Genomic DNA, 12,142 nt, shown 5'->3' with positions numbered 1-12,142 from the left:
TAAACGAAGAGAGGAAGTCCCTGGAAGACATATTAAAAAAGGCAGAGATAGTAAGTGGAGGAATTATTTGTATATAGTAGAATATTGAAGGCCGTGGTGGAAGGGTATTGGGAAAGCGTGGTAGGGGAAGGGGAGTAGTAGGTTTTATAGACACCATGGAGGTTAGAAGAAGTTCCGAAGAGATAATGCTGGGTACACAGGAGGAAGTTCTCGCCAATTGTTGAAGCAAACAGTAATTAGCGACCATTCAAAACGTACCTTTGTTAAGTCAAATACCTTGAATGAAAAAAAGATCTTTCTGGGAAAAGCAAGGGAAGGAACTGCCCTTCTACCCTGATTTCACTCAACCTACAGGCCTAAGTGCGGTGTTAGCTTTAACCTGGCCTTTCAAGCCAACCTCCGCGTTGATTAGTGCGGGATATATTCAAATAATGTTTTTCAATGTTTATTTTTGCAACAATTTTTATGACAATCGAGGGGTGGACGTAATATGTTGGTGAAATACGTGCTCATGCGTCTAGTGGGTTGATAATATCAATTAAGTTTAACAGTGAGTTGGAGTGAACGTTGGTCATGCGGGAGTCTTACCAAGAGAGGCGTCGTATGTGTTCATGTACTCGGAAGTCATGAACTGCGAGACGAGCGCCGTCTTGCCCACGCCCGAGTCTCCGAGGAGCACCACGCGGTACTTGGGCGTCTCCTCCTCGTCGCCCCCGAGCCCACTCACGCTGCCCTCGGAACTCACGTAGCTGCTCCCGCAACACGAGCCCTCGAACGGCGACCGCTCGCCCGGGCTCACGCCGCTCGCGTTGCTGTGCCTGTTTGGGTTGTAAGAAAAGAGACCGGTGAAAATCATGACACAGTGGGTGGAAAGAGAAATGAAATAAATCGATTGGACCGTCAAGTTTCGCATGATGAACAGGAAGCTTTTATCGAGTGCCCAAAGACTAATGGAGTTCGTGAAGAGAGTAAACCCTGTGTTGTTCCAAAACTTATCGTTGTGTTCAGAGAATTAGCGTACGTTTTAGGCTTCCGAGTTGTGAGTGTGGGGGAATAGAGAGAGGGAGCAGAAGAGCAAAGAAATGAAAATGTGATATGAATGCTGTAGGAGAATAAATGGTTGCTGGGAAAATGTTGAAGTTGTTGACGAGGGTAGAATGAGGGAGAGATTAAGGTTGTTGTACGGATGAAAGAACGTAGAAGCTATGGGAAATTTAGAAACTGTAGTTTTTTGGACATTTGGTGTCATTTCTTTCGACTTTGACCTGAAGGCATCATGAGGATGGCTGGAGGAGGGGTGTCCATTGATAAGCTGCGACTGCAGGTCACCAATGAACATTGCCACCTGCGGAGCCGGTATGCTTGATTTGAAACGTCGTGGAAACCTTGGAAGGCACTATTTAGTATCTTGTTAGACGGGGTTCTGTAGCTGTTGTCAGTTTCCGTTCCTTGTCATCCTATCTTTTGGAAATAATCGAGTGTGAGCCCTGGCATGCTAACATTATAAATTGGAATATTGCTGTTATTTTGAAAGATATTAATTCATCTTTTAAATGAATCACGGAAGTTTTATTTTAGAAGTAATTCATTTCTCTCTGTATACAATTATAACTTAAAGTAATTGGAGGATTAATAAAGGTATATTCATTGGATTTATTCCTTCATGTAGCAGTTGTGTCATGCAAACTCGACTAAGTGCTGAAAATGTGAAACATCCGAACAAATATCCAAATAACTTTGATAATTCTTAGAAGTGCCAATTGCGTGACTGAAACAAGCAGAAAGTAGAGTATGATTCATATCAAGTTGCTCCCTGCTTTTGAAAATCGTGAATTTATAGGATATTCAATGATCTGATAAAAAGCATTCAATGCAGAAACGTTAACCAAGTGGATTAATTGGCAGAATCAAGTAAATCCTGAGAAAAGCCGTACCTAGATAATGAAGTCATTATCATTTAAATTCCACTTTATTAATCAAAGTCCTTCGCACTGAAAATACTCCCGGGCGACTGTGCAGATATAGATGCCCTGTTGAGCTTGTTTAAGAGCGAACTAATTATTTTTCTTTCCGAATTTACTCGAAAAAAATTTCCAGCGACTGCCGTTCTGGGAAGCCAATTTTTCGTGAAACTCCACTTTTTATCCACATTGAGTTGCTTGCTCGAGTTGTAGTTTTCTCGGTGAGAATAACTAAATACATCGGAAAAAATTGGAATTTAGGATGAGAGACTCGATCTTTATGGTTGCCAGTGAGCATCGTTTGAAAGAAAATCCTTAAAAAATGTCAACATAGCACATTATTGCAATAATTTCAACTTTTCTTTTGGTATTGGATTTTCCTACTTCACATCATTACAACACACGATGTGTTTCACGTAACTGATATCGTAACGAAGGCTCTTGTTTTTATTTTGCTTACCCATCGTGCATCATTGACGGGATTTATTAATCTGGAATGCAATGGTTATTTTTTGCCTTAGGTGTGTTTCACCATTAGTATTTTCACTTGTTCTTTAAGATGCTGCTTTGTTTATGTGCATGTAATTAACTAATGCTAGTGGTAATCACCTAGTATACATTCCTATTCCCATATTTCGACATCACTTTAAACATGCGATTATTAAACAAATTTTAATAAAATACATGATCATTTCTCTCTTAGATTACTGGTATAAACGAATCACATATATTATCTTTAATACTATTAATAACCTGGTTCCTTGTCATAACATATTTAATGATAAGCTAATCGCTAAAGATTATTCCACGCTAATCGATTAAAGATATTACTCGTACTTTACTCCAACCTTGTAGCCCAACTTCTTCTGTTCCTTCAAATGACTCGCTACTGTGTCATTAATTGTAATTATATTTAAAATTTAATACAGGTTGATTCAATATTTTTTCAAAATTATCAAGTACCTTGATCCGCTATCAGTGATGTCAAATTAATGTTTACAAACATTGAATTATAGTTTATATATATATATATGCACAGACGTACATATATATAATATATGTACGCACAGACATATATATATATATATATATATATATATATATATATATATATATATATATATATATATATATATATATATATACAGCTAGACACACATATCCCTATAGATACACGCTCATAATAATAATGATGGGATATTAAAATGGGTATCGTACTTTGCGGTACAAAATTATAATTAAGTAGATTTTGCTGAAGACATACGCGCCCTTCACAAATTTCTTAGGCATAGGAGTTCAGCAATAATATCTACGTGAAACTCTGCTTGCGTTTTCAATTTCTCATTGACCGGCCGTCGTCGTAACCTCTCTTGGAATCGACCTCCCCTCGTCCCTGGGTGCACATTTCCAAGAAGCCTAAATCTCCAGATAAATAAAATATAAAGCACAAAGGTAAAATATCTTGGGAAAGAAGTGACGTGTGGAAAGGGAGGAGTTGGGGGTGTGGCATAAAAAGATTCTCCCGATTTGAAATATGCTTCTCCCCCTATCCTCCGAAGTCTACGCGTCTGAGCCAAATGCTCAAAAATGCCCTTATCGCCCTTTCTTTCCCACGAACTTTTCCCTCCTCGTTCTTCGTCTAGAATTTTCTTCAAGATACTGCCTATATTTTACGTTCATAAGACGTCGAGAAGGGCACGTAGGCAGAGTTTCGCTCTACGAGAGTGTTGCCTCTTGGAAAAGATCCTCTCAGATTACAAGGAAAACTTAAGTGGGGAAGAAATGAAGTGTTCGGTTTTGGAAACCCATGTTTGAGATGTCGGAGAAGGAAGCTCTGTTCAAGACGCTAATAATATTTTTTTTCATTCATGGCATCAACTAATCTTGTTTCTGAAGTGTTTCTTATTATATTAATACATATCTTTCTAGGCGGCTATCAAGCTATCAGTTTAAACCCTAGGGGTGTTTTATACGAAAGTTTTCAACTTCTGCACAGAACTATTGTTACTACACAGTTCTTGTAGAGACACATTAGTCTTCAGCGTAGAAAAGTGAATTTTTTTGAAGAGGTCGTAAAGGATCATTCTTTTGACGCTTGAGCAGTTTTACTAGGCATAGAGAATAATTGAAAAAGAAGGAGGATACGTTTTAACAGGTGGAGTGTGTTAGAATTTTTTATATACACGAGGGTGGTCTGAAAGGTTTCCGACCTTAGAAAATTTCAGAAAAAAAAAATATATATAATATATATATATATATATATATATATATATATATATATATATATATATATATATATTTATATGTAAATATATTTATATCTAAATATATATAGATATATTTTATATAAAGAGAAATATTTGTACTTGGAGTACCCCTATAATTCAGCGTGAAAACTAACAAATATCATAGATATTCGTAAAGAATAAGGGCTACAAATATATGTATGACTTTAGTTGAGAATTTGCCCGAAACGGTAGAAACGATTAGTAATCAAAAGCTTAATGGTGAAACAAGTAAATGAAATAACTAGCATGACAAAAGTATATGTCTCTCCCAAATAAATTATTTTATTTTCGGGGTAATTTTCCAATTTCTCGGCTGAAACTTTTTATGACTCTTTCTTGAAACATATTTGGATGCTGATATAAATCCATTAATTGCAGGTTAAAGGATTTGGCCTTGAAATAAATTATTATTTTTCTGTGACAAATATACACGGAAGAAATGCAGCCGCTATCTAATGATTTCAAAATGATCATTTTTAACTCCCATTAGATTTATATCATACGCGTATTCATATCTTATCCCACTTCCTCTTTTTTCAGTTAAAAAGAAGAGAAAAACTCTACTATATACTATACTTACCCTTTTAGGCTTCACTTCGTGGAATTTTTAATTTCCATATTAATTGAGTTTGTAATTTTCCGCAGGCTATGGAAAATCACCAACTCATTTAATATGGACACCTTTAATATAGACTGAGGAGTAGTTTCTTTCATTAACTTAATAGTAGAATAAATAAAAATTCAAGTTTAAATAGCAAAATGGGGTTTTAATTATTAACTAATCCAAACCTCTGGCTGAGGAATGCAAAACTTTGAAGCCGTCATGAATTTAATGGTTCAAAAAATATTCTGATGCGAGAATTCATTTAAATGGCAATTTTTGGTTCGAAATCACTTTTTTTACGCGTGGAAATTTATGATTATCTCGTCTATATGTAAATTCGCAATCCCAAGTCGCAGCTTCAGAGGACAGTGGTACAAATTAAACGTGCATTCTAGCGGAGAGAGATATCGGATCGCGTTCTACCGTTCCATCACGACCCTTTATATTCGATCCCTAACGATGGGCAGGAAGAAAGAGAAAGAGGCTGAGTCGAATGAAAGGAGATTTCTGGTCTCTACGCCACCAGCAGCATCCGTTTACAAACTCAACTCCCAGGTGATCGGCGTCTCGGCAACGGAGAGATCGGACTTCTTCTCGTTCGGCGTAAACGCATGAAGGAGCCCGAGGGGACGGGGCGACGAAGGATGCGAAAGAGGATCCGGAGGATGGGGAGGGTGAGTGTTCATTAAATGACGCTAGTGTCTGGGGTGGAATAACGAAGAGAACGTTAGGGGAAAGGAGGAGGTCAAGTCGGTGAGTAAGAATTTTCGACTATGACCTCTCTGGTAGCAAGGCAGTAAATCGATAAAACTTTCCATTTAAATATTTTAGTTTGCTTGATTTGAGGTAATCATCCACCGATCGAAAGGAATAACAAGCACAGTAAATGTTTATTCATAATGGACATTTACTGTGCTTGTTTATTTTTATTTTGTTTATTTTTTTATATGATATTTAATCCTTACGGCCATTGGAGTTTTCTTCCCCTTTCTTCTATACTTCTAATTGTTTGCTAGTGAGGACGAATCATTTAATACTTATTTAATACGTAAATACTTTTAATGTTCCCACTCGGCATGTTGCCCGACTGGATCACTCGTATGATGGTAATAAGTTGATGTATTACGAGAGTTTCATTTTCTGGCTCATCGGTTACTCATATGCTTACTCGTATACATAAAATCTAACTATCCGAAGATTGGTCGAATTTAAGGCCTTCATACTTCCTCATCATGTTATTTACCTTAATCCATGTTCGCTTCACTTTCTGATATTCCGCTTATTTGATATATTATTCCCGTCTTCCTAATGAAACGAAACCTTCACAAGGAAGGGAGGTTTTTGCCCGTGATTTAGGAAATAAGGAATTAGGAAAGGTACATTGTCGGAGAAGAGTCATCTTCCGCAGTATAGCAACTGTCGTCAAGGCATTTACGGACTTAATGAATAACGTCTAGGACCAGAGAGAATGCCAGAAGTAAAGAACTCCTCCCATTCCTAGAGTTCTCTTTTCCTCTTCTTTAATCCCTCAAACAAACTTTGGATTCAGGCCTGGAACATTTCCTACAAATGCTTGTATGGAAGGGATCATTAAGATGGCGGATCATCTTCCCCTCCTTCCACCAGTGGCACCTGTTCAAGCAACCAATTAGTATACTTCATAAAATTTGTTGACTCAGGCTTAACTGTATGGAATTTGCATGACATATTGAAATGAAATGATCGTCAATTATTCATTTCATTTCAATAAGTAATTCATGATAGCCGTGTACGAAGCAGCTAGCGCTCTTAAGGCATTGCAAATGGCTCAAGATTTGACTGTAAAAATGTTTGTTTAGACATTTCCAAGAGCCCTGAAATATTTTCCGATTTAGTTCTTATAACCTATTTTCACTAGATGTGTTATGAATTGTAAGAGAAATTTTAGAATTGCAAGGAAAACTATATCCTAGGGTTAATATAAAATTTCGAGTAAACTTTTATATTAAGTACACATGCTAGAAACTTAGGTAGGGATATGCCATATTCACTTCAAAAGGGATTAAAGCAGTTCGGTGGATAATTCACCTCCTCGTTCGAGGTGAATCATTTTTCGCAGAGTAATTTCCAGTTTTTAAGTAAAAAGAGTCACTAGCGACGAAATCTAGGGAACACAGTAAATATTGTGTATTTGATTAAACTTTGATTTTATGGGTTTCGCCATCGAAACTGCGCAGGTGTGCACCCGTTTATTACCTTGATGCAAGAGACCTTTTTCTGTCAAATGAGTGCGTTTTTCTTGATTTCTTCCCTCAATCGGTGCAATAACGATGCATCGAAAATAACGGAATATCACTCTCCATTTATTATTCGCCCTTAATTTAGGCAATCGATGCAAACGATTCCGCGTAGATCCCAAAAAACCATGCTCATCACTTTGCCGCCCGATTTCACCGTCTTCGCCTTCTTCGGAATCGGATTGCCTTAGGAACCATCTGTTTCGGTGTCACTCTGATGGTTTACGAAGTTTCTCTGGCAGTGTACGAATCCATGTTTTATTCAAAGTTATGTATCGACGCAAAAACGAGTTTATGTATACTCCTAGTTAGAGCAATGGCCACTTTATTCAAAGGGATGTTGTTGAAGGCAGGCCATGTGTTTAAACTGTCTCCATGACAACTTCATTTAAGGGTGTTAAAACCTAAGAGTTTTAGAAGTAATTCTTAATTTTTCTATGGAAAATAAATTAGATGAGTGCTCTAGTTCTGATACATGCAATTTTTTTATTTATGTACATTTTCTTTCGAAGATGACTTTTTTCATGTTCAGTTCAGTTCTGTTTTGATGTTTGAGTTCATGACCTTTTTATATTAGGGAAAACGATACGAACTGGCTACACTCCATGGAATAGCCCAAATCGTATGTATTACTACTAGTTAACGGCACCACTAGGTTTTGTGTGTCACAAAGTTTGGAATCCTAGAGTTAAAAACACGACTGAGTTATTCATGAACACCAATACTTGACTACAGTAGGAGCAAAATTACATTGGGTTTGAAGCTCATTTTCTTCGGGAAAATTCTGAAAAATATAGTACCACTTTATATCAATTGAAAATTACCAGGATATTTGAATAAATGATAAGAAGTATGATGATTCGAAGCTGCCACCTTGCTTTTGAAATGAGGTTTTTGGGAGAAAAACTCCCGAAAGGTTGTTGAAATCGAGGAGGAAAAAGAAACGGTTTTAATGACACGGAAAAGAATCTAACAAGGGGCAGTATATGGAGATGGTCCCGGCACTCATAATCCACATCATCGACCTTTAACCCAAGGCATAGTAAATTGCTCCCACAAGCAGAAGAAGTGGTGACGACAAAAGATCGGATGAAATTAGGGACGGCGGCGCTTCGTAACTTGTGTTCCACGACCCAGCGGACGCCGTCGAGGGGTTTCACTTCGCTGCGTAATGGTCTTGTTACCAACGTCAAGTATCCTTTGCATCTTTTTGATCTTGGTATTGAAGCACGAGTGAGTGTATGTAGGGTCTGAGATCTAAATTATATTTAAAGAAGGGATAGCAAGGTCAGTGATCTTTTGAATGTGTACAGGCCGGGTTTCTTTATGTGGTTCACTAGAAAAAACATAAGTCTTCATAGGTATTATTAATCGTCAGTCCAATGCAACACAGTTTGTCATCAAATGCTCACATAAATTAGTATAATACAGGGATTGGTGGTTTTGATACATAATTTTTCGGTAATGGTTAATGGAATCTTTGTGCTCGTGCCAAAAATTTTATATAGGCATACAAATATTTCGATTGAAAACGGCATTCCCCATTAAAGATCGCGCACGCTTAACAGCCATAAATTTTAAACACAGTAGCTGATCAGATGAATTTGTTTGCTATGTCTTATTGCTTACTCTTGTACATTGTCTACTGCATGTAAGTCCAATTGTTATCTAAGAGTGGTAGTTCCAGATGGATTCAAGTGGTTCAGCGGCTGACGTCATGTAATTATTAAACTCTAAGAATGGATTTTGTTTTCAAAGTAACAGAATAACTAGATAAGAGACGATTGCCATTATTGAGTTTTCTGATAGGCCGTGTGCGCGATTTCCACTAATAACTCGAGTGTGATATTATGAATTCAAATTCGCTCGTAAAAAATGATATGCGTGTGAAAGAAAGCCAATTAATATTCTTTTGAGCGATGCGCACATTTAAATCGAACATCAACACGGCAGATAAAATTTTTGTTTGTTAAGGTACGTGGAAAAAAATTAGATCTTTTATTGCTGTAATCAGTTATCCCAGGAAAATAATAAGTTTCGTTTGTCAAAAATGGTTGATAAAATGAGTAAAAATATTTTTGGCTTGAACATAATACGGAAAATGTTAAGGCTACATATTTTGAAGCAAAAGTCAATTTTTTTAGTATCTCTTTAGTCATATATTTCATTTTTGTGTTTTTAATTTACTATTTGAACAATCCACTTCTTGAAAGCTAGTTTACTTACTATATGTTTTCTGTTTTGTGTTTTCTGTATTTATTTAATACTTTTCTTCCAATGTTGAGTATTACCTCTACTGAAAGTTCTATCGTTCCTATTAAATGGATTATTCTATTTCAAATAAGATAAGGGAATACGCGCTTTTGAAATAATTATTCTTTGGATTTCACATAAATAGAAACTTCTTACAAATGGGATAATCACTAGCGCTTGAAAATATTTTGCACTGTCAAATTCTAACGTATATGTTTCTAGTATCCATTTGAATCTTGCGGGGCTAAAATTTCGCTGTTGTTTTTATAAGAAGTTGATTTCACGCGAATATATATATATATATATATATATATATATATATATATATATATATATATATATATAACATTCCTGGTTCTCACAAGCGGCAAAATGATATCGTTTTTCATTCAGAAATGTCATTTACTCAAGGTACCAGATCTTCCTGGGAAACCATAACCGGCACAGGCAAAGGAACTGCCCCCCCTCCCTACCCTGATGTGTGAATTTAACTCGTCGTCGGGCTTAGTAGTCGGTGAACTCTACCATCACCTACCAAAGCGAACTTCGGGTTGATTACTGTGTTTATGGTTATATTCTAGTAGTAATAGTCTTTGGGTGAACTCTACCATCACCTACCAAACTAGCCTGCGGAGAGATTATTGTGTTTATTGTGTATGAATACCAACATATATATATAGTATATATATATATATATATAACATATATATATATATATAAATATATATATATATATATATACTCTTGTGATCCGTTCGATTCCGCCTTCCCCACCTCTATTGTGTTCGTCCTTTATACGTGTTCCTATCCCTTTTCCTTATATATGTTTCTGGATATATGAGTATTTATTCGCCGTTTGGCGGGATTTCGTGTTTGAATGTATATATATACTACCTTGATCAAAAAGTTCCCGGAATAACCACCGTGTGGCGCTCCCATCGTTCCGATTTGAGTTCTGTTTTTTTTGTTAAATTGGTACATCTGTTGTTGATATTCCCTTTAAATCTTAGTGTCATAACTTGACATTTTTTCAAAAGTTACGGTCGGTTTTCGGTATGCCCATCAGTGCTTCCTGCGATTTTTCCATTACTTCCTCTCGGCTGCTAAAACGCGTTCCCCGTAATGGTTTTTTAACTCGATTGAACAGAAAGAAGTCACAGGGAGCCAAATCAGGTGAATTCGGTGGCTGTTGGATGGTATTTGTTGCATTTTTCGTCAAAAAATTACGAATAATGATAGCACTGTGCGACGGTGCGTTATCATGGTGCAAAATCCACGAGTTTTCTGCCCACATTTCTGGTCTCTTTCGGCGAATTGCTTCACGCAAACGTCTCATAACGCCCAAATAATACTCTTTGTTTACTGTCTGGCCTTCTGGCAAAAATTCATGATGCACTACACCGTTGTAATCCATGAAAACCGTCAGCATTGCCTTCTTTTTTGACTGAAAACGACGTGGTTTTTTTGGTCTCGGCTCATTTGGTGAACGCCATTCACTTGCCTGATGTCTGGATTGCGTGTCGTACTCATTAACCCACGTCTCGTCTCCAGTAATTATCCTTTTGATGAATGTGGGATCGGATTCAGCCTCGCAAATCATGTCTTTTGGGACGTCAACACGGTCTCTTTTTTGCATGAAATTGAGGTCTTTTGGATCCAACTTTGCTGCTACACGACGGAAACCCAAATCATTAACCACAATGTCTTGGGCGGATCCATAGGCAATGTTCAAGTCCTCCGCTATTTCTCTGATGGTTAATTTGCGGTTATTGACCAACATTTCTTTTACTTTATCAATTTTTTCACCGACTTTCGATGTCGATGGTCTGCCACTGCGTTCATCATCTTCGATTGACTCACGACCACTTCTGAACCGCTCGTGCCACTGGTAAACGACCGTTTTTTTTAGAGAATCGTTGCCGAAACACTTTTCCAACATTTCCAACGTCCGTGCGCCACTAAATCCGTTTTTTACGCAAAATTTAATACAAGTTCGTTGTTGCAAATTTAAATCCATTTCTGAAATTGTAAAAAATCGCCAACACACACAGAGATAGATGTACTCTTGGCTACGTAACTTTTGCAAATGTCAAGTTATGACACTAAGATTTAAAGGGAATATCAACAACAGATGTACCAATTTAACAAAAAAACAGAACTCAAATCGGAACGATGGGAGCGCCACACGGTGGTTATTCCGGGAACGTTTTGATCAAGGTAGTATATATATATATATATATATATATATATATATTCCGGGATAGTGCTGATTCAACTTCAGTTGGTAAATTCAGTGCACGGGCAGATCCAACAGTCCATTTTCTGTCGTTTAGTACGCTCCACCGAGCAAATGGCAGTGAAAATTTATTGTATGGGTTTGATAAATATTTAAATTTGTGTCTCATGAATAATTACGCCGGGTATAATGGGAAACATTACTCGTTGCCCCAAATTTGTCTAGATAAGGTCTTGTGAAAGCAGATTAGGCGATGTCTCATTTGGCATACGTGCTCCCCTAATCAACCTCCTTGTCACATTGGTTTCAAGAGCTAGAAGCAACACGTACGGGATTCGTGATTCGCCGCAGTCGCACGCCATCCCATTTCTGGTGCGTTGGTGTTTGAGGGCGAATCTACGTGTGCATGACAGTGCGTGTGTATGAGTAGATGCTGATAGCTTCGCATATGAATGGGATCGATGTATATTCAACACAAGAGCACAAGGTTGGAATATATTCTTATTGATATTCTAGTTTTAAGA

The 12,142-nt window shown here is 37.2% G+C and overlaps 1 protein-coding gene across 1 annotated transcript in view; it reads right to left on the bottom strand.

Annotated features, from left to right (window-relative positions):
• Positions 1-12,142, bottom strand: part of LOC139689628 (GTP-binding protein REM 1-like) — a 282,257-nt gene that overhangs the window by 168,161 nt on the left and 101,954 nt on the right. Inside the window, exon 4 of the mRNA XM_071586799.1 lies at positions 589-818. Coding sequence (XP_071442900.1) covers positions 589-818 — 230 coding nt within the window. The remainder of the gene's footprint in view (positions 1-588; positions 819-12,142) is intronic.

The sequence above is a fragment of the Hetaerina americana genome, unplaced genomic scaffold, assembly GCF_022747635.1.
Source record: "Hetaerina americana unplaced genomic scaffold, ioHetAmer1.1.p SCAF_26, whole genome shotgun sequence".
Lineage (NCBI taxonomy): Eukaryota > Metazoa > Arthropoda > Insecta > Odonata > Calopterygidae > Hetaerina > Hetaerina americana.
The sequence above is the reverse complement of the archived record's forward strand: the minus strand, read 5'-3'. Positions and strand labels throughout refer to the sequence as shown.